This window comes from Zootoca vivipara, chromosome 11 (genome assembly GCF_963506605.1).
Source record: "Zootoca vivipara chromosome 11, rZooViv1.1, whole genome shotgun sequence".
Classification (NCBI taxonomy): domain Eukaryota; kingdom Metazoa; phylum Chordata; class Lepidosauria; order Squamata; family Lacertidae; genus Zootoca; species Zootoca vivipara.
The window spans coordinates 27,919,017-27,945,772 of NC_083286.1; the positions used below are offsets into that span (position 1 = coordinate 27,919,017).

Genomic DNA, 26,756 nt, shown 5'->3' on the forward strand with positions numbered 1-26,756 from the left:
TCATGTTTATCTTTGGCTGGTTATATTGGTTAAATACAAAAGTCATTTCATGAAGTTAGAAGCTGTTTTCTTTCTAAAGTTAAAATGTATCATTCAGAACAAACAGGCAGTAAAGCAATTCAGCTGTGATTCAGAAAATCAGAACGGGACAAATTATTGACATCTCATTGAAGGAACAAGACCATACAAGTGTATGGTAATACAGAAGGTCTGCTTAAAAGTATTAAATTATAAAAATATTTAAGATTGCTATGCCTCCTGGGCCTGGCAGGTGGATTGTGTAGTCTATTTTGAGGAATTCCTACAAAATTAGCATTTAGTTAGGTGAAGTTAGGCATCAACTGTGTTGAGTTTTTTCACTTACATTTTTCCACTTAAGGGATATGTTGATCCCACATGGATATTTGTTTGTGGTTTCAAAGGAATACTTTGCACTTTACTAACTTCACAGGGCCATGGCAAACATTATGCTGGTGACTGCTTAACCAATCACCAGCCCTAAGCAATTGGGAGAGGGCCATGAGATCACACTCACATTCCCCTCTTCTTTCAGTGCAATTGCCCTTGTCCTTTCCTTGTCTGTTTTAAGCATAGTTATGCATTAAACATGATGCGTGATAATTAGGTTCCTTCTTAACCAGGGCTTGTTAACTAGCTCTAAACTCTACTTAAGTGGGAAGCTTGGCATTAGAATTGGTTGATATCAATGCCAATATAATATGTAACCATGGTTAAGGGTGGGTGAGGTAATCCACATAGAGGAGGAGCTAATATATGGAATATACAAGCCTGGGTCTGATATAAAAAAAATAAAGTTAAGGCATTACCAGTGTTATGTCAATACCACTCCATTAAGGGTAATGACAGGCATCCTTGATTTTAGAGCCAGAAATACTTTATTATTAATAGTTTTTGTATAATATCAACATGTAAAACATCTAGGGTTGAATACAACTAAATTATAGGCAGAGTCAACCCATTATGTCCACTGATTTCAGTGGATTGGCTTAGTTCGATTCATTGCTTTATAGAGGACATATATTTGTGCATATTGCCATAGAGAAAAAATATTTCTGCATTTGAGATATTATTAGCTGAGTAAAAGGTTATAGGGTGATTATTTTTCTCTCCATACCTTGCAGTGAAACAGTCATGCTTGATTGTCTTATTGTGATAAATATGATGTTCAGTGCTTTGTACCCAAAAGCAGTTGCTTTGTCAATCATATTCAGTATCATGTCTCTTGATTAATATAAAATGAATTACGCAAGAATGGTCTATTTAAAACAAACAAACAAACATTGCTTCATACTCAGAATACTTTGTTTTATTGCTTGACAAAATGTTATATTTACATTTGCTTAAACTTTTATATAGGATTAACCTGGATTATACCCAGTCACAGTTGCTCTCAAATGTTACATTAAGCCATTCTTATTTGTCTTTATATTTAGTTTACAGTGATCCAAAGTTAATAGAAAGAGTTGTACTGCATATTACAGTAAAATGTATCTATTTCACATGGCTGTGGTTTCTATAGTGTAGATGCATAAATCCCTGATATCTCATGACCCTCTTAGATTGCAAAGTTTTACTCCATATTTCTTTTCTCTTTCTGGAAATAAATGAATTAACATATCTGTATTATTATGATAATAATGCAGAGCCGAGGTGCATTATCTTGAATTGTATTTCATATGTGGCAAGTACAGTTTTGTGTCGTTGAGACATTCAGTTACAAGTCAAGTTCCTACCTGTTTAATTATGGCCACAGTATTTTGAACAAGAGAGAAACAACTAGATAATTACTAGAATGTTCAGGAGGATTGCATGAATATGGTAGAGCTGAAGACACACCATGTATATATACCGATAGTTAGTGGGGAAGATTAAAATTTTAAGAGTAGAATATATATATATGGCTTATTCTGAAATCATCTTAATTTGCTTCTTAACAATATTTTAAGAAACATTCTGGCCCTTCATAATTGAGTAGGCACCTAGTACTTAAGAAATAATAATTTATGAAAAAAAATCAAAAATAACTATTAGATACATTCTCGCCATTTCCCTCCTGCCACCAGCTTTCTAGCTATATATCTGTATACCCTCATTATAGAGTATGTTTGGAAAATTCTTTGAATTCTTAAACCGTTTTAGGGCAATAATTGTTATAACATCAAAGGCCTATTGATGCTGTTAATGCAAAAGGTGTCCCTCCCTATTTCTGCCTGACCCTTTACACAATAGTACTCTCTTCTTGCAATCATTCCAGCTGTATCCCCAGTGAAAGTTTATGTTCATGACTGTGAGCAGCAAGTGGACGCTTTACACACTTTGCGGTATAATATGAGTTTCTCATTTCCCTGCAAAGCAAAGCAAAGCATATTTATTTGTGTAAAATAGCAGATAAGCTTGATTAGCCTCAGAGGGACAGCTTCCATTTGGGATTTAACTTTCCTAATATGATAATATATTGGCTGGCATTTAATGTGTATGACTTGGGACTTTTATTAATTTGCTAATATGGAAATCAAGGATAATTGTGTGTGTGTATAGGTAGATAGATAGATGATAGATAGATAGATAGATAGATAGATAGATAGATAGATAGATAGATAGATAGATATAGATAACAAACACACATATATTACAATTATGTATTGATATGCTAAGGAAAATAGTAAACCTCTCATTCTCTGATTAGTTTAAGCTGTTCCATTGCAACACATCTGATAGTTTTTTATCACTACAGTTTGTAACAGCTGAAGTTCTCAAAGCAGTATGATACATATACCATAAAAGAGTTTGTAAATTCAAGGCAAGCACCATATGCACATTATTCTAGACTCCATTCAGTATCATAAGAACAGACATTCTGCAGAAGCAGTCTCCACCATCCTTCTGATGGTGAAGAGAATGAGCTATATAGGCTTTAATGCCCCTGTAAAAATATTACAGCCTTGTAGTTTCTGTAAGTAGCACCCCTTTTCAGAACAGTTATTCAAGACGGGGTCCTGATCATAGCAACATCCTTCCTGGTAATAACAGTCTTGAGAATATGATTTGGGATGCAAAAGAGATGCAGTTCAACACAAACATTCCCTCATCTTCGCATCATGCCAATAAGCATGCATCAAGCTAATCTAATTAGAAGACTTAGGATAAAGATATGAAAAGGGTATAAACTGTGACAGACATTACAATGTATCTTAAAGGCTTCACATAGGAATTATGTCAATACTAGCTGTCTTCAGTATGCAGTAGAAGTGGCAACATTCAATCAGTGACACTGTTTTTTTCTAAAATGTTCCTGATTAAAAGCATTAATTAGTTAAACTTATATTTATAGTTTTGAAGTTTCAGTTTCACACAGTATATAACTGCAAATTCATGTTTGCCACCAAATGTACACTTGCTGAGGAGCTGAGACCTCTCTAGCTCCCTGAGGAATCTGCCAGTGTAAAAAACACAGTTGCAAGCACCTGTTTGTTACATTTATGCCTTACATTTTTGGAAATACCTTTAAAATGTCATGTGAGAAGAGGCACACAGTGACTTTCTTATCCAAGCATACAATAGAAATTATTGCTTTTCATTTAGTAATGATGTACTGAATATAAGTCAATTAAAGTTTCATCCACAGTTTTACTTAATAGTTACTATAAAGTGTGTAAATACGTAGGTACTGTCACTTTAAGCATTAATGGCTAGCATTTTATCTACTAAACTAATGCTTTTTATGTGTGTTCCATTTTAAACATTAATTTAAAATGCACATTGTAATCTTTTCATAAAGGGCTAATTATTTCCTTTTTAAAATGCAAGGATAAGAATGAGTGTCTACTAATGCTTTAAATGGAAGACTGAAAACATGTGATCTGAATTCATTTCAAAAGAGTTTTGCAGTTTTAATGGAAAAACACTAGTTTGTCAGGCTTTCTATTAATTTGTGGTCCATTTGAAAAAATAATTTGACATACATGACTGTCTTGTGCTATCTGAAAGTTGTCTCTTCTGAAAAAATCCACCACCACCACCACACACACATTATGTTTTTATGGGGGGATTGTTTGCATTAATTGCATTCCCTTGCTAATGAATTTGGGTGGTGTTATAGAATAACTTGTTTACTCTTTTCTGTGTACTTGGGGGAAAATGTTTTTTAAAACCTTAAGACAAGATTACATTCTTATTTCCTATTAAAGGCTTGTTAACTTTTAGTGAAATCTGGCCACTTGGGGTATATTTTTAAGAGAGGGCTATAACGTATTACTTACGTACCCGGTCATTGTTACTGAGATAATTTGCTGGAAGGCATCAAAATTAAATTATAAAATTGTTGACATCAGAACCCAACAATGTCTAAATAGGGTTAACCCCCAATTAACAAAAGAAAAGGAGAAAAGTCAGAACATTCATTACAGGTTTAATTATAATATCTGGTTGATTCAAAACCTTCTTACTATGTTCTGGCTATTCCAATTTAGTCATTCAGGCCATGCTGCCTGTATTGTGTATTCAGCAATCCCTATTAGACATCTTCACAGTGAGTGATTCTGCTGGGCTTTCTGACACCCGCTTTCATGCATGGCCTGCTATTCTGTGTGGAAATGTTTTTTTTTTCTGAGCTGCCTGGAACATTAAAGACATCTTGGCCATGTCAGACTCTTGAGTGAGAGTATGTGCATGGGCATACTTTGTATGAGTATACCGCATATGTGTATCAGTTATTAAATGTAACTTAATATAATTTTTGTGTTAAACTTACATGTTTGAATATATATTTGCAATAAGTCTTTTGCATATAAACATTTTTGCATTGTATTTTTCATTAGAGATCCCAGTGAATGGAGCTTACCTTTATTCTGATTTCTGTCTGTCGTAAATGACACTAGGGGGCACTGCTTATCCTCCATTGTAGATTTCTTTTGGGACTGTGAGGAAAAACTCAGCTGATTTCTGTAATCTTGCTTTAATTAACAATGGTATTCTTATTAAAAAAAATCCAGACAGTTTAATTCATTGCTGTTTTTGTTTCTAGTGCACTGTCTAATCTAGTGTAGTGTCTAAATGCAGCGTTAGTACAAAGGATGGAGCTATTTGCACTTAAAACAAATACAGAATCAAATGCCCCACACAATAAATAGGATTTTTTTCATTTGAAATGTCATTCTTGGCAAAGCCAGAAGGCTAACTTTGCCCTGTGATGAGGTTTAGATCCCTTGCCAGCTGTGCTTCTTGCTAGCAAGTGTGATTGAACAGCTTTAGAAAACAAGTGAGAAGGAATCACTGAAGAGTTACTGTAATTCCATTGAACAAAGGTCAAGAGAAAGATATGCACAGAACAAGCCTTAGAAGTTTAAAAGCATATATTCAATTACCGAATAATACATCAAAAATTGCTCTATTGTATAATTAGAACTTAATTGCTGAAATTTCTCATTTCTCCATTCACAAAATATTTTACCAGCGTATATATGAGCTAGAAAACTGAAAAAGGAAGTAGAAAAACAGATTTCTGTGATTCTGTAGCATTCATAGTAGCACTAATAGTTCTAAGTCATAAAGGCCAGAGTTCAATACTGACAGAACATCAGTGAATGCCATAGTTAGTGTTCCTAGTGATTTAATGTAACATTAATTATTATTTAGTCTTCATACTGTTCTTTTCTGTGGCCTATAACTTTCACTAAGATATTATCCAAGTGTTTCAAGAAGGTTGTACAAATATAGCCCATAGGCTACAGCCAACTTTGGCTGATTCTTTACTTACCATCTGGCAGAGCTCCAGGTTCTCCAGTAGGTAGAAAAAGAAACAACATGTCATTCCTTAATACTCTTGCAGACTCTGGAGGGAACAAAACAATGATTAAGATTTAATTCTCCCCCAAAATTATTTAGTTAAGTATACCAACAAGTGAGATAATAAAAATGGTCAATGGTGATGAGCCTTTTTATTCAGGGAGGAGAACGTCTGGATAAAAGTACATTATGAAGTTCTTCAGTATATCATTTTTCTCACTGCTACCTAGTGATTAATTTTGTGTTGAGTTTGATATTTGCCTATATAAGTGCTGTGGGATTCTGACACACGTTTACAAAAAAGAAGTGATCCTAAAAACTGAAAAATTCATTGAATGGACTAGTGAATAATCAAAGTCTTTAAACTAGCAGTATGAGAAACTCATAGAAATAAATAGATTGCAAGCAGTATATTGACTATTCATATACATAAATACTTTCATACAACAGTTAAAATGTATAATTCATGGAAAAATCTCAGTGAAACTAATTGATTGCTGTGAGGAAGACAAACTTCATTTTGATTTTAATATGGGGTTGTATTAATACTTTTGTATATACTATTTTGCCTATAGCAAAGTTCTTAGCTAATTTTGATTTGTACATGATATACTTGGAACATTTGCTATAGGTATCTACCATTTAACAAGAACAGGTACCATCTACTTTCGTCTTAGCACTTCATAAGCAAAACACTGATTAATCACTACTACAGAGTTATTTCTATTAAATGTTGTATAGTTTGCTGGTACTGATGAACTCCAAACTAATGGCCTCTTATAATAGATACCTCATTTCAAGCAGGATGTTTTATTTGCCTATAAATAAAGTTAATTCCAAATCCTGATGTATTACATCTGAAGCGCTGGCTGGGTGCATTCTAGCAAAGAATAACTTGAAATATTACAGTTTGTTGTAGCTAATCGTTTATTACCTCAAGCCAAAGGGAAGCAGTGTTCATGTACAGGCCAAAATGTCTGTAGAGAAGTGGGAAACTGACAGGAAAGGTCTTTGAGATTTCTTCCTGAGGCTTTTGAAAGGAAGGCCAAGGCAAAAAGAAGAAACAGCAGCATCCTCTTGTCACATGAGATCATTTTCAACACCTTTTAAAATGCATGTTGTCACATTTGCAAACCCAAAGTACTGCAATAAAGTAATATTAAAGCACTGTAACAATCAAACAACCATGCTTTGGAAATGGAAAGAAAAAAATCTTTCCCTCTAACTACTTAAACAAAACCCTGCTCCTAATCTAGGAAAATTACCAAATTATTTGCCCATTCCCACTTAGTTTTATCGTTTGCCAGTAAGTGCTCTGCTGCCTCCATTTCTGTGTGAAAATAGCTCATCAGCATCTCTAATAACCAGCAAGAGCTTTACCATATATCATTATCAGAAACGCCATTGCAGTAGACTTTTATACCAATAAATTTATTTTGAAATTAATAAGGGAGAGTAGTACAGAGACAATGCCTGAGATGGGCTAATAAGCGTGCCCATGAGAGTTTCCTTTTGGAGCACTAAATGAAAGCTTTTGCATTGCTAAAAGGCTACAAAAGTTGCTTAGGCAATAAGATTCTCTCTTATCAGTAAAAATGAAAGGGGGGTGGACTGCATAGCTCAAAAGATTGGTAATCAGATTACAAAGTCTTTCACTTCTAGGTCACTGATTCAGCTCTGCCCCCTGTTTAGTAGTGACGAAGAGCTGCTCCCAGCTGATGGCTTTTCAGTGGCCTTTGTTAAATACATCAGTTGTCTCTGTCCAGTGACTAGTGGAGCCAGAATTAGCACACATGTTGACATTCTCAGTTGAGAAAATTTCTGCAAATGAGATGAAATGACCTCCTCATGTGTAGAAATATTTCCTTCATAAAGTGAATAGAGAACATTGATGGGGCTATGAAAATGAATTTGCTGTGTCAGTATTTACCCTGCATCTGGTTTTTTAAGGTTAAAGAGACTTTCTGCAGTACTTGTTTGTCAGTTGCTAAGAGCCTGGCTTTAAAATTAGATAACTAAAGTGATTCTTAAATTGACCCAAGATGTAATTTTATCCATTTCTTTCCACATTGCAATTATTTTGTTATCTTTAATATGCTTTCTGTTATTCATAAATGCTTTAGTATATACATGTTATAAGTAAAGTTAAAATGAGTATTCTTAAAGGTTTGAACAATTATTGAGTAATAGATTATACATGCTTGATACCGTCCAGTCCTCTACCACATACACTAAATTTGCTATTAGTCTCTGAAACTGCTGCAAGTAAAATCTTCCCAGTCAAACCAATAGTTTGTTCTTTTTACTTTTGTGCAAGGCAGCAAGAGGTTAGAAGCTGGAGAAGGGGAGAGTTTAAGGCAACAGAATGAGCAAAAGAATGATTGGTTGTAAGAGTTAAGAGGTCAGCATTGGAGGAAATGAGAAGTGTTTCCTTCAGAGACAGATGCGGAACAAGTTGGAAACTATCTTTCCTAGCAGCATGTGGATATTCAGGAGTGGATTTGATTTGAAGGAAATATTAACTGATAACCAAGTTAGTGGCTGGGCCAAAAACACAAACTGGACAAAGGATCTGCAGACAACCTCTTTTAAGTTGTTACTTGTACATATAATTTCTTAAAATGAGCTAAGGAAGAAACAAAGGTCAATAAATCTGGTCAATCTGTGATCAAGGGACGTATCTTGCAGACCTTCCAAGTGTCCCTATTTTCTAGAGATGTCCCAGATTTCGAGAAGCCAACCCAATTTCTGATTTGATCCCAGAATGTCCCACTTTTCCTTAGGTTGTTGGAGGAAATGGAGTTATCCAACCCCCGAGCCATCTGAAGGCAATCCAGTATAGGAAAGGTGTTTTTTCCATATTTAATGTTTTATTATGTTTTTATGTATGTTGAAAGCTGCCCAGAGTGCTGGGGCAACCCAGTCAGATGTGTGGGGTATAAATAATAAAATTATCATCATGGAATGGGACGTCCCTATTTTCATTGGAGAAATTTTGGAGGGTATGATTTGTGTGTTAGTTACAGGCATACATATATACAGAACTAGATATTTTATTGCTCTTAAAAAGGGTTGTTTCTAGATCTCCTTAGATGAAGTAAGCCACATTTTATTGTTCAAATTTTCCCTTGGCCAGAAAACATTTAGCAACTGTAGACTAGATAGATCTTAAGTCAGGGGCAAACTTTGGTCTTTCAAGTTTCAGCAGCACCCTGTGCAAGGCCAAAATTCAAACTGCTTTCTAGAAAGAAGCTAGGAAGCAAAATATTTTAGCCAGCAAATGAACTCAGACTTGCGATTGAAGAGTGATTTGTTTCAGCATGAGGAATTAGAAAATATCTTGGTCCTAAGGAACTGCTACTTCCCCCTTCTCTTTAGTGCACTTTATTTTGTCAGATTTTCTAGTCACTAGAATCTCCATAGGTTGCCCAGGTAGGCCCAGCAGACGCAATCAGGTCAGAGGAAACTATGTACTTTTCAAATTAATATAGCGTAGACTTAATTATCCCAGATGTTTTGGTTATCTCTCTCACCACCACCAAACATACACACAGCAATCTAATAAACGGGGGTGGGGGTGGAATATGGAGGTATAGGGATAGGAGATTACAGTGGTATCTTGGGTTACAGACACTTCAGGTTACAGACTCCGCTAACCCAGAAATAGTACCTCGGGTTAAGAACTTTGCTTCAGGATGAGAACACAAATCGCACGGTGGCAGCGGGAGGCCCCATTAGCTAAAGTGGTACCTCAGGTTAAGAACAGTTTCAGGTTAAGAACGGACCTCCAGAACGAATTAAGTTCTTAATCCAAGGTACCACTGTATTATGAAAAGTGCTGAAAATAATGCCATTATATACTTTTTTTATCCAGCTACATTTATAATACTGCATATAGTGTTGGTTTCCCCCAGCCACCTGAAAAAGTTCTATAGCTGAAAAGGATATAGGAAAAGGCAACTACAATGATAAATGCATTGGTGCACATTATTACAAGGGTACTTTGTTTTTTATTTATTTAAGTTTAGTTTTTAATTTAGTACAAAATACAGTTACACAAACATGATCAAGATTTTCAAAATCAGGAATAGTATAGAGTATGGGAAGACTAGATAGAACCTCCCCAACCCCTGCTAATATTACATTCACATTGCTCCAGTGAAGTTATAGGAGCTTTTTTTTTTTTTGCAGGAGACAAACTAGTTATACAATTATTTTAAATGAATTGCATACAATGGCTACACAAATTGAAGGTGACTTGTGCAACCATTCTTTTGCTTCCCCTCCTCTCCCTTGTCTCCCCCAAAATCCTCTCCCGAGGGCTGCAGGGCTAGGGGAGATACAAGCTGCATTTGGCTGAAGGAATAACCCAAGTCAGGCCAAGGCATTTTGCACTGCCTGAGCTTTGCTCAAGCAAGCTTCATCTATACCATTTTGGGTGGTTCTAGAGAAGTTAGGGAGGAAGTAAATGGGTTGCAGAGAGGAGCGGAAGAGGTACTGGTTGCACAAGCTGCCTACTCACCCAAGCAGTGAATCAATGTCCTAAAAAAATAGAAAATTTTATGTAGTGTAAATCGTATCATTCGTTATTAGCCATGCAAGCAAAATGCAACTTCTATGTTCATAGGCAACATGCCTTAGAGGACAAGAGTCAGGTAATTGGAAAAGCTATTGTTTCAATCTTCTGTGATGTTCCAAGAGGTACAGTATTTGGCTGTCCATTCCATAGAGCTGATCTAGGCAAAAGTAGGACTAGATTCATGTGACTCATTTTTTAAAGCTATTTACTTCTGGGATTTAAAAATAAAAATGAGGAATAAAATGATGCTATGTGATTTTACATGTTATCTCGTTCTGGATAAGTAAGGACTGTGTTTGACAAATAGCTTTGATTTGAAATTTGTAAAATAATGAGAATATGCAATCTACAGCTGTCTTGAAATGTTTTGTCTCTGCTAAGCAATTCCACTTTGGACATTACACAGTGTTTTGCAGAAGCCCAAGGCATGTATATACCCATTGGTCACTCATTACATCAACCAAGTCATCAGAGCTTCTCTATCCTTCTTAAAGGCCTTCAAGTATTGTATGCTTGTGCCCAATGGTAGTACTGGTGAACTTGGGAATTGCTGACACCTTGTGGTCTGATTCCATATTTCCAGTGTTTGGCAGTTCATTGGAACTTAGTTGCAATGAGCTTTAACTGAGTTTCAACCCTTAAGTATTAAATCTTATTATTGCCAATCTTAAAGGGCCCCAACCTAGTTAAAGTTAGTACTGACTACAGTCGCATTGATTTCAACTGGAATTCGTTACAACTAACTTTAGTTGCATTGAGGCTCTCATCTATGAGTCTTAAAGAAACAATGTCTTTGCAAATGATATTTTAGTTAAAGATATTGAATTAGGTTTCGTCACAGGTATTCTGCATCAGGTGGCACTGTGGGTTAGACCACTGAGCCTAGGGCTTGCTGATCAGAAGGTCGGCGGTTCGAATCCCTGTGACGGGGTGAGCTCCCGTTGCTCGGTCCCAGCTCCTGCCAACCTAGCAGTTCGAAAGCACGTCAAAAATGCAAGTAGATAAATAGGAACCGCTACAGCGGGAAGGTAAATGGCGTTTCCATTGCCAAAAAAGAGAAGTTGCACGAAGAAAAAAGGACAAAAGAGAATTTCAATTTGCATAAAATTTACATATGATAATTTTTGTGCGCGGGTTTACATTTAGAAATAACTACTGTAATTGTGGGATGCAGGTGGCGCTGTGGGTTAAACCACAGAGCCTAGGGCTTGCTGATCAGAAGGTCGGCGGTTCGAATCCCTGCGACAGGGTGAGCTCCCGTTGCTCGGTTCCAGCTCCTGCCCACCTAGCAGTTCAAAAGCACGTCAAAGTGCAAGTAGATAAATAGGTATCGCTACAGTGGGAAGGTAAACGGCGTTTCCGTGTGCTGCTCTGGTTCGCCAGTAGCGGCTTTGTCATGCTGGCCACATGACCTGGAAGCTATACACCAGCTCCCTCGGCCAATAATGCGAGATGAGCACGCAACCCCAGAGTCGGTCACAACTGGACCTAATGGTCAGGGGTCCCTTTCCCTTTCTCTTTTAGTTTTAGCTATATCTTTTGTAAATAGATCTCATTTGGGTATTTTCTACATTACAGGCAAATATTTTAAGATATCTCCTGGCATTCTTTCCTTGGTTATTTCTATATTGAAGACTCCTCTCTTTTAAATTCCAGCATGTTAGTCAAATACAGGGAAGGTTGGGTTTTTTTTAAGAGTGTAAATGTAAAAGTAAAGGGACCCCTGACTGTTAGATCCAGTTGCGGACTCTGGGGTTGTGGCGTTCATCTCACTTTAAAGGCTGAGGGAGCCAGCGTACAGCTTCATCTATACCATTTTGGGTGGTTCTAGAGAAGTTTGGGAGGAAGTAAATGGGTCATGTGGCCAGCATGACTAAGCCACTTCTGGCAAACCAGAGCAGCACACGGAAACGCTGTTTACCTTGCTGCCGGAAGGGTATCTATCTACTTGCACTTTGTGCTTTTGAACTGCTAGGTTGGCAGGAGCAGGGACCGAGCAACGGGAGCTCACCCCGTCGTCAGGATTTAAATCGGCAAGCCATAGGCTCTGTGGTTTAACCCACAGTGCTACCCGCGTCCCTTTTTAAGAGTGTACTTCTTCCTAACTGCTATCCTAGTGAAAAGTGTGCTCTCATTGAGTTCCTTTTAAGCCATCAGCCATCACAAACATTTTTAACAGAATTCTCTCCTCTCTCTCTCTCTCTCTCTCTCTCTCACACACACACATTTTGGTCGGGTTGATGTATTTATCAGTAGGGAGATTCAGCTCTTTAATTAAGGAATGTTGAATACTTTGTTAAAACCTTTATTCAAAATCATCATAAAACAGTGTTTCTCAAACGTGGGTCTCCAGCTGTTGTTGGACTACAATCCCCATTATCCCTAGCTAGCAGGACCAGTGGATGGGAGTTGTAGTCTAACATCATCTGGAGACCCGAGTTTGAAAAAAACTGCCATCAATTGATATTAGATGTCCTATTACTCCGGTTTGGTCTAGAAGATTTCTTGTGATGGGGGACAGTACAAACTGTCCAAATTTCAGACTTACAGTACAACACTTTAAGACAATATTTATTTTATGCCATGCATTCACAGTGGCATAACTCTAACTTGGCTCTCCTTGAGTCCTGCAGCTTGTTAGAGATGGTTTTATGGCTACAGTAGAGGTCTAACCAGTCATATTTGCTAGGAGAAAGGCTTACACGAGAATGTGTAAAGGAAATCTGGCAAAGCTGTAACACTCAGCTTTGGGGGAGCTCGCTGGGACTTGGTTTACAAATTTGGGGATTTCACATCTCCTTTGTTTCCAAGGCTTAGGAGTTTATCAGAGCTGTGCCCTATTCAAACACTCCTGAGAGCTATGCTCAAATAACTACATAGTTTTCTGGAGCCTTAAAAATCAACTACTGGTGTTATTTTTTTCTGTTTGTTTTCGCACAGCCGTGTATCTGATCTGTGGTTAAGATTTGAAGGGCAATGGAAAACTTACTGAAAAATTGGTGCTTTTCGACAATTTAAAAGAGTAGACGCACAAGAGACTGCCAACTTAACTTATGAGCCAGGGAAATATTCTCAGAAAACAGTTATTGAAGAGTTCTCTGAGGAAGGCTTGTAAATACTAAATCCGTTGAAATTGAGCTGAAGTGTTATATGCAAAAGGAGTTTCCCAATGTCATCAGGCTGCCCAGGGTTGGAAAAAAAAATCTTGTACTAAATGAACCAACAAGACAGTTTGATCCAACAAGACAGTTCTCAAATTAATGACGAAAAGAACCATGAATTTGGTCATCTTTTAAGCAAGGGCGACTACAATCACTTAGTGCTGACTGTACCAGTAACTAGTAATCCAGGAAAAGCATTACACATTGTTAGTACATGACCCATGTGTTCCCATCCAGAGAAGATGTGTGTTTAAAAATAAATCCAACAGATGTTTACTTCTAAACTCAGCTAATCATCACAAATATATAGCCAGGTACAATGATTGTGTAAACTCACCCTTTGTATATAATCACAAAGATTCTGGTTTAGGTAAATGGGCCACTGCTCTGATATGACATGAAAATACCTATGTTCACATTGCATTATAGTGATGGTATTTGTGTCTTCTTTAGCTAAGGGTTTAAAGTATAGTTGAACTCAATAAAATATAGTAATTTTAAAATGCTGAGTTAGCCATAACAGCAAATTCAATGAACATTAAGTTGTACCCAATGAAAAAGAGCAAAACAAAGATGTTTAGTACCATTTTACCCAATACATAGGTTATATGTACTCTCTTTTTTATCATTCATTATTTCAAAAAATGTGTCTTCTCTTTTTTTATTTTGTTTTCTAATACTGTGTTCTCTGTTGTCCACTATTATTATTTGAAAATTTCTTTTTGTGGTTACAGTATTCATAAATCACAGTTTAAGAACATAGAATAGGACCGCTTAGCACATAATGTTGAACTATGGCTTGTTTAAAGAAATGTAACTATAGATTTATAGTTGGCGTGCTATGGTCCATGGGGTCACGAAGAGTCGGACACGACTAAACGACTAAACAACAACAACTATAGATTGTTTCTGTGAGTGAACTTGACCCTTGGTACCAGCAAAACAAGATCATAAACAATAGTTTGAAGTCCCTTTGTGAATCTTGGCTTTCCTTTACTGTGGTTTATCATTTTTATGTCATAAATTTATTTTATTTCATAAAATTAATATACTGCTTGATTTTAGAAAACCTCAAAGCTGTTGCCTATCCCTTCTTTAAATTCTAGGACCGATTCCTGTGAATAGCAAAAAGACTTGAATAGTTTGGCGAGCTTAAAGTTAGACACATTTGTACTTTAAGACTTTTTGGATTTGTGTTTTCTACAGATGATTCAACGAGAGGCAGAAGTAAAGAATAAAGTTACTGCTGTAGCATTGACAGACTCAGTTCACAACGTGTGGCATCAAGAAGCTGGCAAAACTATTCGAGAGTGGATGCGAGAGGTGAGGCTTGATTCTGGTAATCAAATATGTGTGCTGGCAAACCTAATCTTTTCCAGTTTTAATTACAGGTAGGTAGCTGTGTTGGTCTGCCGTAGTCGAAACAAAATATAAAAAATTCCTTCCAGTAGCACCTTAGAGACCAACTAAGTTTGTCATTGGTATGAGCTTTTGTGCACACGAAAGCTCATACCAGTGACAAACTTCGTTGGTCTCTAAGGTGCTACTGGAAGGAATTCCCCCCCCCCCCCAGTTTTATTATGCTCATTAAAATTTACCCTGTGGTCTGAACATAGTCCGATTTTCTTTCATTTATGTAATAGGTATGTAGCTATGTTTGGATATTTGGATCCTCAAATCCTATAAGCAGAACTCTATTGTTTCCTGCTTGCAGAAGAAGGGGAAGGTGATTTTTGATGGATCCCTTTGGCCCTGCTGAACCATGTGCCCCTTCTCCAAAATAAATATGCACTGGAGCAGGCTTCCTCAAACTCGGCCCTCCAGATGTTTTGAGACTACAGTTCTCATCATCCCTGACCACTGGTCCTGCTAGCTAGGGATCTTGGGAGTTGTAGGCCAAAAATATCTGGAGAGCCGAATTTGAGGAAGCCTGCTCTGGAGGATTGAGGAATGCTACAGAAGAATAAGGGGGCATCAGATGCAGAGCAAAGTGGGAAAATCTCCTCCCCCTTTTTCCTCCAGCAGAAGTCCCCACTGGATCAATACCACTTGTGGAAGGGCAAGTCAGGATCCAAGCCATAAAAAGGGAGGGAATGACTTCAGGGTGTCTTCAAAGCTTATTAGCTCCCTTTTCTCTGATTCTGCCACTTAAGCTCTTTGTTACTGAAGAGTATTTTTGTGGCTCTTTCCTTTGTGAATCCTTGAACAGTGAGCTGCCAACAGTGAGATGTACATACATTTCTTGTTGGATCAGGAATGTGTGTGCTTTTACTTAACATATGCATAAGACTAGAGGACAAGGGTTGCAAGTTTCACGTTTAGGTTGACCAAACACTGGTTAACATACATCAATGTGCCTACTATGTGGCAGTATGGATGATGAAGAAGGTGCATTTTGCAGCCTGCACTGTATCTTTAAGTAGCTGGTTTGCAGAGCTCTTTCAGATAGTGCAGGGTTGTTGACTCCCACCAGAGCCCTTCAACCAACTGACTACATTTTGAGGATAAAGTCACTTGACACACACCCCAAACCCATCCTCTTTATGCTTTACCCCATCCTTTTTGGCTTATTAAATTTGACTGGTTGCATCCAGAGCAATGTCAACCCAGTGTATGACTTATGAAAAAGGCAAACAGAACCACAATGAAAATGTTCTACCTTCACTGTCAAAGGCAGTATGCTTCTGAATACCAGTTGTCGAAACTGCTGAAGGGAAGAGTGCTGTGCTCAGGTCCTACTTGTGTATATCCCACAGGCATCTGATTGACCACTATGAGAACTGGATGTTGGACTAAATGGGCCATTAGCTTGCTCCAGCAGGCTCTTCTTACGCCCATTCATGAGGGACGCCCATTCATGGCTGTCATAGTGGTATGGACACTCCTAAAGAAGCTGGCCCTAGACATGCTTGCTTAGGCTAACTACCAGCCAGTTACAAATGCCCACTTTCTAGGTAAGGTGGTAGAGAGGGTTGTGGAAGGTCAATAGCCAGAATTCTTGGATCATATGGGTTACATAGATCAGTTACAATTGGTTTAGCCCTGGCCATGAGGCTAAATTGGCCTTGATCTCCCTGGTCGGTGACCTCTGCTGAGAACACGACAAGGAATCTTGCTCCTTCTTAATCTCTCTGTGCTTTTTCATACCATTGATGTTGGTATCATCCTGGATTGGGGCACTGTGTTATAGCGCTTCCAGTCCTACTGATGAGGCCAAGTCCAGAAAATAGCTTTGGGAGAGAACTTCTTGACCCCATGGCAGTTATGGGGTGCTGCAAGGCACTATTTTATCCACAATGCTGTTTAATGTGAAGCTATTGGTCATTTTCATCTATCTAGAAAAGCTGGCTGAAACAAAAATGTATCCAATTGTTTCTGAAAAGTACAGATAGTGGGCATCTGCCGTATCTCAGCAGTGATGCTGTTCCACAAAATAGGGGCAGTCACACTGAGGTGGGAATCCTTAAAACTAGTGTAAGATATGGTGCAGCAGGGCTGCTTATTGGGTGGGAATTGATGAAAAATGCCAACGCCTTATGTAAATGGAGAAGCCATTTAGGATTTCAGCCAATGTCAACTAGCAGTGCTATTAATCAGGATTGAATGTTAGAGTTTATTTCGTAAAATATTATTTGTAACCTTAATGTTTCTGATTTAACCATTTAGTTTTACAGACCATGGCAAGGAGAGAGAATTGTCTAGGATAAAGGCAGACAACTCTGACCTGAAATACATACACACAAAAAGAAAGAAAGAACCCCAAACCTCTAAAGCCTTTGTTAGAAAATCCAAAGTTGCTTTATGAGAACTCAGAACATTAAATACACGCCATAAGGAAATATATATATATTTTAAATTTAAGTCTCCCATTTTGAATCTGATAACTAATTGTTCTCTGAATACATTTACACATGACATGCTCATTATCTTTTATTTCATTCTCAGAAAGTGGATCTTAAAGAATAAGAATAATGGCTAGTGAATTAAAATATGGATGGGATGTTAAAGAATCTCATATAAGTAGTATTTTTACACTGTGAAATTCAGGTGATTGTTACTAAAACTATATCTTGTCACCTGGGTATATTTTTACTTCACTGGGCTTAGATCTAGTGGTAGAATGAATAATAATTAAAATCTTCTCTCAATTGCTTTGTGTATGTAATGCTAATTGCTGTCATTGAAATAATTAATAGTTAAAATAGCAAGTCTTCATTTCATCTATCTACCCTATATCATGAGCTGCCTATTTTTAGTGCCAATAGAAGTCATAATTTTTGAATTTATTAGGCACTGTGATGACTGATAAAACAAATCTTCCACTTTCATATCTTTACTTTGCATTTGAGAATACTTAGTTCTTACAGGCAAGTGGCACATTGTATATAAAACTAGTTAATTGTCTTCAAATCTTCTGTATTATCTCAAATTCTCTGATGAAATGTTCTATCAGTAATAATATTAATTTTACCTATATCAAATGAATATAATACTTCATTAAAAATTCCACTAGTTTTGTAATTTACTACTGTGCTACAGTTCCACAATCAGCTGTTAATTAAAAACTGGCATGCAAATTATAAAATGTGCATCTTAAAGCCTTTGTGAAATATAGAAATATTGCCATCTTAACATTTTAGTGAAAAGATAACAAACACACTAGCCAGTTATATTTTTAACTATTTTCATGGGTTTTTCACACAGTTCAATGGTTTCACTGATCTACTGTTTCTTACAAAAATCTGCCATGCTTTGTGAACTTCACTTTCTAATCTCATACAGCAACCCTTCCTTTATGTTCTTCCTGCTCTCCCTGGTCCCAGAACAGTAGGGTTGCCTTGACAAATCTATTCAAAAGCCATTCCTCTGCCTTTATTGGTGGGGATTGGAGTCTTTGAAATTCTCTCCTCACTGCAACACAGCTGACATCTTCTTCCAGACAGAATGAATTAAGGAACTACAATAAGACACTTGATCTACCAGTCAAGGATCTTTCCACAGTGAGGACAGATTCCATGGTGCACAACTAGGGCAGCAAGCATCTAAAAATATACAATACATGCTTGTTTGCAAGAAGAACAATCGGCCATTTTGAAACAATGATTAATGGGGTTTTTAAATAAAATTCTTCCAATAAAAAATGTTTACACATTTGTTTGGGTGTATGTTACAAAAGTATTTCTCTCCGTGTTTTAATGTAGCTATTTGATTTTTTAAAAGTGAAATGAAAATTCTTAACGTTTTAACAAAAGCTTTTGCAGATTGTTATTCTACAGGGGGGGGAAATGTGAATGAAATATTTAATGAAATAATGATTAGCCCATTTTATAAATACGTTTAATATGCAAATTTTCCCATTAAGTTGTAAAGTAAAGCAACTGGGTTATTTTTATTTTGATTCTGATTATGTATTCTGTTTTTCTGTTTTTTCTGTATCGTGATTTTATCCTGTGACCTATGGGTATAGGTGGGATAAAAATTAAATAATAAGAATAAGAATAATAAACCAGTATATAACTGATACTATTTAGCCAAAGATGTAGATTAGAAAACAAAAAGTAAAAATAAATGTGGTGTAGTTCCATAAAGAGAAACTTTTACATTTAACCTATCAGTACTGTACTAATATGTGAACAAAGTTTTCTTTAATACATTTCCTTCCATGCAGCTTTACAGCCATTCTCTGACTGTTATATATGTAAACAAGAGATAAATGATCCTCAATTAATAGTCAATTAATACCACTTACCTTAAGCTGTTGGCAGCTTTGCGGGGCAGAGCCTGTCTTCCGCCATAGCAGCTGCAGCATTGAGAGGTTTCCTGCCAGAGGGAAGCGTCCCTGGTTGGTTGGTTGGTTGGATAGACTGAGTTAGCCTACCTGCCAGATTGGACCAGTGGCAGGCAGTCTCACCTTACTCTGGCATTACAATCCCTATTCTTAAAATCTGGCAGTTATGGATACATAAAGTTTTGAATAAATGCTCTTATTCAAATTTGTCTCCCTTCAATTTCAGAACTGCTGTAATTGGGTGTCAAGTTCAGATCCTCTGGATACATCAGTAGAGTCCATGTTACCTGACTGTCCACGTGTCTCTGCAGGTATGCAAACTCTGAACCAGAAGTGAAACTAAAAAGTTATATTGTTACATTTTTATTGTAGATTATTGTTTCTGCTTTCTATAGGACATGTATACTGAAATTCTGTTTGCTTCTGTTTACAGTATACACTAGAGCTTTCCAAACTTTTCATGTTGGGGACACTTTTTGGACATGCATCATTTCATGACACAGTAATTCAGTTAAACTAGCACACCAGAAGTTAAACTAACCCCTTTCCAGCCCTGGAAGGAGCACAGGAAGCGTTCGTGCGACACACCTACACACTGCAGCCAACACACTAACATGTTGCGACACACAGTTTGGAAAGTTCTTCTATACACCTTTTCTCGTTTGGTTTGATTAAAAGATATTGTAACATAGAAGCACAACAAATAAAAGTTGTGGTTTCATTACGTATGAGTTTTGTAAGCAGGGAATTTCTATCTAGTTTCCCAGTGACCAATGCAAAAGGGTACCAAATAGCAAAATGGGCAGGGCAGGGAGAGACATTGTGTCTCATTGAATAAGTGAGTCTTGCCATGGATGGAGATAGTATAAAAACAAAAACATGATTATAAACATTAATTAACAATAACATAAATTATGAGGCCGGCAGCCATGAAGTATTGAACTAATATGTAACATCGCAAAAGATTTTGAAATTGAGAGGAATTTCAAAAGTGCTGTGTATATGGCTATAAGGAGTGCTAGAAAAGTTGGAAATGTGATTTCCAATTACAGCACCATATCTGCTATTGAAGTCAGCTTTCAGAGTGCAAGTGGAAGTTTACTTATTTACTGACAAGAAAGTTCCCCACTCCCTCTGTGTTTTTACCTTATCTAATTCCCACACCAGTAGCCTTCAGGATTTTAATGTGGGAACAGAACAGTGAGATCCTAGCACTTTTATTCATTGGTTGAAGGCATATTAACTGAGGATTACCTGTCTGCAATTCCTTTAAGAGATAAAAGCATATTTAATATATTGTCAGGAAGTATTTTTCCTCATCCCAGGGCACTAAACCTTTCCATTGTATCCTGCCTGTACTTGTCTTTTCTCACCCATTGCTGTGGGATGCTGCAATATTTGAAGGTCACCCGAGCCTCTCTGTAACATTCCTAGGCATACTGTGCTTCTTTCTAGAAAACACAGAACACCATAAATAAAATGCTCCTTTAACCCCACCTCTAAATTCCAGGAGGAACCAGAAATGGAGCTAGATCTGCATACAATTCAGCAAGGTGGTAGCAAGGGTTAACTCTCACTTCATTAGTGAAGTGCAAATTGCTAAGGATTAGAATACAATTACTCCCAAGCAGCTGAGTTCACACTTCATCTGAAGGTGGATTGCTGGACTGGTAAACTGCAAGTGTGAATTAGTTCTATGTCTCTTGAGCTGCAAGAAATCATTATTACTATTGGGGGTGCGAGGAATTCTAGCTGGAATTTCTGCAGCTCCCCATTTGGATACTTTCTTATACAGTACTGTGACTTAATGTTAGGCCTCATATTATAAAGGGGCGTTGCTATACGGAAGGTCTGACCTCTTCTATGGAAGTGGCATCTGAATCCTTTTGTCACTTTATGTTAGCTGCTGCTATCAACAAATTTGACCATATTAATGGGGAAAGAGATACAACTGATTTGCCTTTATTTCTTCGGACTTGTACTTTGTGAACATACAAAGAAAAAACAATGTGCTTGTAACACACATTTAGTTCATCGTTGTGGACACAGCAGCATGTGGCAGCCACTAGACCTGGTGGGGTGGCTAGGAGGTTGCAATGGCATGGTCAGTGGCTCTTGCAAAAATACTGTGGACACCTAAGAATTGCATTTTTATAAATACTGTTGCATGCCACCCCAGTCTCTGAGCAGTGCAAGATTCTAGGAGTTCCAGTCACCATTCCTTCAAAATGAGGGAAAGTGGAGACTATGGTGTCTTTGTTGTTGTTGTTTAGTCGTTTAGTCGTGTCCGACTCTTCGTGACCCCATGGACCATAGCACGCCAGGCACTCCTGTCTCGCACTGCCTCCCGCAGTTTGGTCAAACTCATGTTCGTAGCTTCGAGAACACTGTCCAACCATCTTGTCCTCTGTCGTCCCCTTCTCCTAGTGCCCTCAATCTTTCCCAACATCAGGGTCTTTTCCAAGGATTCTTCTCTTCTCATGAGGTGGCCAAAGTATTGGAGCCTCAGCTTCACGATCTGTCCTTCCAGGGAGCACTCAGGGCTGATTTCCTTAAGAATGGATAGGTTTGATCTTCTTGCAGTCCATGGGACTCTCAAGAGTCTCCTCCAGCACCATAATTCAAAAGCATCAATTCTTCGGCGATCAGCCTTCTTTATGGTCCAACTCTCACTTCCATACATCACTACTGGGAAAACCATAGCTTTAACTATACGGACCTTTGTCGGCAAGGTGATGTCTCTGCTTTTTAAGATGCTGTCTAGGTTTGTCATTGCTTTTCTCCCAAGAAGCAGGCGTCTTTTAATTTCGTGACTGCTGTCACCATCTGCAGTGATCAAGGAGCCCAAGAAAGTAAAATCTCTCACTGCCTCCATTTCTTCCCCTTCTATTTGCCAGGAGGTGATGGGACCAGTGGCCATGATCTTGGTTTTTTTGATGTTGAGCTTCAGACCATATTTTGCGCTCTCCTTTTTCACCCTCATTAAAAGGTTCTTTAATTCCTCCTCGCTTTCTGCCATCAAGGTTGTGTCATCTGCATATCTGAGGTTGTTGATATTTCTTCCAGCAATCTTAATTCCGGCTTGGGATTCATCTAGTCCAGCCTTTCGCATGATGAATTCTGCATATAAGTTAAATAAGCAGGGAGACAATATACAACCTTGTTGTACTCCTTTCCCAATTTTGAACCAATCAGTTGTTCCATATCCAGTTCTAACTGTAGCTTCTGGCTCAAGGCCAGCAACCACACTACCTGAGGTGTACGAGACCTCCATATCTTTCTGGTATAATTCCTCTGTGTATTCTTGCCACCTCTTCTTGATGTCTTCTGCTTCTGTTAGGTCCTTACCACTTTTGTCCTTGATTATGGTAATCTTTGTACGAAATGTTCCTTTCATATTTCCAATTTTCTTGAACAGATTTCTGGTGTCTTTAAGATACACAATTTATTTACATATATTTACAACCTCAACCTATAACAGAGGAGCTTACAGCATCAACACCCCAAGAGAGTCTTGCATCTCCCATAGCCACAGCCTTGGATTCCAACAGAAATCAGGCATGACTCTGTCACTCCCAGCTTCTAGCCCACATAACTCAACTCACAACTCTGACCTTTGTATTTCTAACCACCAGCAAATTGTGGGAGGGGGCCCACCCATTTGTCATCTGACACAGAGCTACTTCCTTTGTTACCTCAATCGCCTATACTTAGAGGGCCATTACCATGAAGCTAGCCTTGCTATTCGAAGAATTGGATCCATGCAGTCCTGCTAAGCTGTGGGTGGGGAAGCTTGGCTCTCCAGAAGTTGCTGAACTACAACTCCCAGCAGCCCCAGCAAGTATGGCCTGAATGGGTTTGTAGTTCAGCAGCATCTGGAGGGCCAAAACTTACACACAACTGTACTAAGTCAGAGTTTTCTTTTGTTTTATTTATTTATTAAATTTGTATACCACCCGTCCCACCACTCAAAGAGCACAGGGCAGTTCACAACATAAAAATACAAATTGAGAACACAAAAGACATAATAAAACAAAAATAAACCCACAAGCATGTGTAAAAGGCCGAAGGTTAATGAGCCAAAGGCCTGGTTATAGAGAAACATTTTCACCTAGCAGCTAAAGATTTGTAATGAAGGCACCAGCCAAACCTCCCTGGGGAGAGCATTCCACAAACATGAAGCCACCACAGACCCATTATCATGTGGGGGCGGGGGGGGCACCATTATGGCACCCCACCGGTGCGCTCCCCCCCCCCCGCACTCCTCTTCCTCCACCAGTGCAGCCACCCCGTCCGGAACCCACTGCTCTCAACTGACTCTCATTCAAACTCCCTTTCAAATCCTCATGCAATCATCACTCACCACCAGAATTCCACAATCTCTATTTCCCCCTCCCTCCTTAACATTCCCATAACAATTCTGATTTGTTGTTGTTTAGTCGGTCAGTCATGTCCGACTCTTCATGACCCCATGGACCAGAGCACACCAGGCCCTCCTGTCTTCCACTGCCTCCCGCAGTTTGGTCAGACTCATGTTGGTGGCTTCGAGAACACTATCCAACTATCTCGTCCTCTGTCGTCCCCTTCTCTTTGTGCCCTCCATCTTTCCCAACATCAGGGTCTTTTCCAGGGAGTCTTCTCTTCTTCTCTTCTTCTCTTCTCATGAGGTGGCCAAACTATTGGAGCCTCAGCTTCAGGATCTGTCCTTCCAGTGAGCACTCAGGGCTGATTTCCTTCAGGATGGATAGGTTTGATCTTCTTGCAGTCCATGGAACTGATACAATTACCTTAATAACCCTTTTACATTCAATATTTTATACAGACTGCTCCCTATAACCATACTGTTAGAAGCACTTGAGATTCCCATTCCTGGTTCCTAGGAAACGGGGATAAGCAAACTGCAGGTTCTCCATCCCTGTTCTAAAAACCAGATGTCTTCCCTCAAATGATCCTGGGAATTGTAGTTTGTTAGGGGTCCTGGGGATTGTAGGTCTGTGAGAGGGAAGCCACAATGGCACGAATCATTTCGGGGGAAGTCGTGCTTTAAATGTGCATTGGATGCTCTTTAAAACATAGCATCATAGAATTGTAGAGTTGGAAGGGACCCCGAGGGTCATCTAGTCCAACCCCTTGCAATGAAGGAATCTCAACTAGATGATCCATGGCCGATAGCCATCCAAGCGCTGCTTAAAAAACCCCAAGGAAGGAGAGTCACTGCTTCAGGCCCTAAGGGCCTCTGGAGCAGGAGAAAACAAGCTTGCTCCATCCTCCACGTGACAGCCCTTTAGACTTTAGTTATTGAAAGGGCTGCATGGTGTGGATCTCATATCAGTGTTATGAGAGTGTAAGCAACACATTTCTCTCTCCCCTTTCTCCACACCATGCAGAATTGCAATGGTAACCAGAAGGCTGGAGTTTGCATTGCCAGGGGTTGGAGGTTGGACTAGATGGCCCTTGGGATTCCTTCCAATCCTGCCATGCTGTGATTATATCAAGCAGCTAAAGGAACAAAAAGATGCTTTTGAAACATTTGGAAATCATAGGAACACTCTCCCCCCCCAGTGGCTTCCAGCAAGAGCTTGCATCTTCCTTAGGAGAGAGCCAGGCCAGAACAAGGGGGGAAAGGCTCAGAGTTCAGGTAGGTGGAAATGCCAATTGAGTGCCCTATACAATAGGAATGCTTCCTTCCCGTGTTCCCCACCCTCATGAGCCAGACTGGTGCTAGCATGGCTGGAAGCCAGGCGCCTGCTGATTCCTCCATTTTCTTTGCAGGGAGGGAGCCTTTCCCCAACATATACTTTGTTCTAGCCAGTTCCCTGGAGAGACGTGACGATCCTCAGGTACTGGGGCAAAGGGAAGGAAGGGGTCCTTGTGAAACACATTTGGGGAGTCTGTGGCTTCCAGAAAGTGCTTTTCAGAAGCATTGCTCTCTCCAACAGGAGGCTGAGCTAGTTGCCTTTGATAGGCCTCTCCTCCATGCAATTGTCTAGCCCTCTTTGAAAACCATCCTATCCAAGATGCTCTTGTGGTGAAGGGGTCGGCAAGATTTACCTCGGCTGGGCCGGTTCACTCCCACGAAGATCGCTCCGTAGGCTGGATCGTGTCTGCACAGACACGATTTCCTGCGCTGCAGAAACGAGTCCCCACTCTGCTCTGTGCTGGTTTAAGACAGCGCACAGGGACTCGCCAAGTGGGTGGTTCGGTTTGGGGGCGGCTCGTGGGCTGTTAAATGGCCCCCATGGGCTGCTTGTGGCCCATGGGCCGTAGATTGTCAACCCCTGTTGTGGTGCATCTGATTCTCCTATGCTTCCTGACATCAATACCAGGAAAGATTCTAGAGAAGATCATTAAGTAAACGGTCTGTGAGCACCTAGAAAGGAACGCTGTGATCACTAAAAGTCAGCATGGGTTTCTGAAAAATAGGTCATGTCAGATTAATCTGATCTCATTTTTTGACAGAATTACAAGCCTGGTAGATGAAGGGAATGCTGTAGATATAGCCTATCTTGATTTCAGCAAGGCCTTTGACAAGGTGCCCCATGATATTCTTGTAAAGAAGCTGGTAAAATGCGGGCTAGACAATGCTACCATTCAGTGGATTTGTAACTGGCTGGCTGACCGAACCCAAAGGGTGCTCATCAATGACTCCTCTTCATCCTGGAGAGAAGTGACTAGTGGGGTGCTGCATGGTTCTGTCTTGGGCCCGGTCTTATTCAACATCTTTATCAATGACTTGGATGATGGGCTTGAGGGCATCCTGAGCAAGATTGCAGGTGACACCAAATTGGGAGGGGTGGCTAATACCCCAGAGGACAGGATCACACTTCAAAATGACCTTAACAGATTAGACAACTGGGCCAAAGCAAACAAGATGAATTTTAACAGGGAGAAATGTAAAGTACTGCACTTGGGCAAAAAAAATATGAAAGGAACAAATACAGGATGGGTGACACCTGGCTTGAGAGCAGTACATGTGAAAAGGATCTAGAGCAGGCATGTCAAACCTGCGGCCCTCCAGATGTTTTGGCCTACAACTCCCATGATCCCTAGCTAGCAGGACCAGTGGTTGGGGAAGATGGGAATTGTAGTCCAAAACATCTGGAGGGCCGCAGGTTTGATATGCCTGATCTAGAGTCTTGGTAGACCACAAACTTGACATGAGTCAACAGTGTGATGCAGCAGCTAAAAAAGCCAATGCAATTCTCGCCTGCAAAGTATAGCATCTAGATCAAGGGAAGTAATAGTACCACTGTATTCCACTCTGGTCAGACCTCACCTGGAATACTGTGTCCAGTTTTGGGCACCACAGTTCAAGAAGGATATTGACAAGCTGGAACGTGTCCAGAGGAGAGCAACCAAAATGGTCAAAGGCCTGGAAACGATGCCTTATGAGGAACGGCTTAGGGAGCTGGGTATGTTTAGC

At 39.1% G+C, this 26,756-nt stretch overlaps 1 protein-coding gene across 2 annotated transcripts in view; it reads left to right on the forward strand.

Moving 5' to 3' along the window:
* The window catches only part of ARB2A (ARB2 cotranscriptional regulator A), a 206,293-nt gene that overhangs the window by 115,118 nt on the left and 64,419 nt on the right, over positions 1 to 26,756 (forward strand). For both annotated transcript variants that reach the window (XM_035099875.2, XM_060280200.1), the window contains exons 8-9: positions 14,752 to 14,868; positions 19,560 to 19,644. In XM_035099875.2, the coding sequence (XP_034955766.1) occupies positions 14,752 to 14,868; positions 19,560 to 19,644 (202 nt within the window). The remainder of the gene's footprint in view (positions 1 to 14,751; positions 14,869 to 19,559; positions 19,645 to 26,756) is intronic.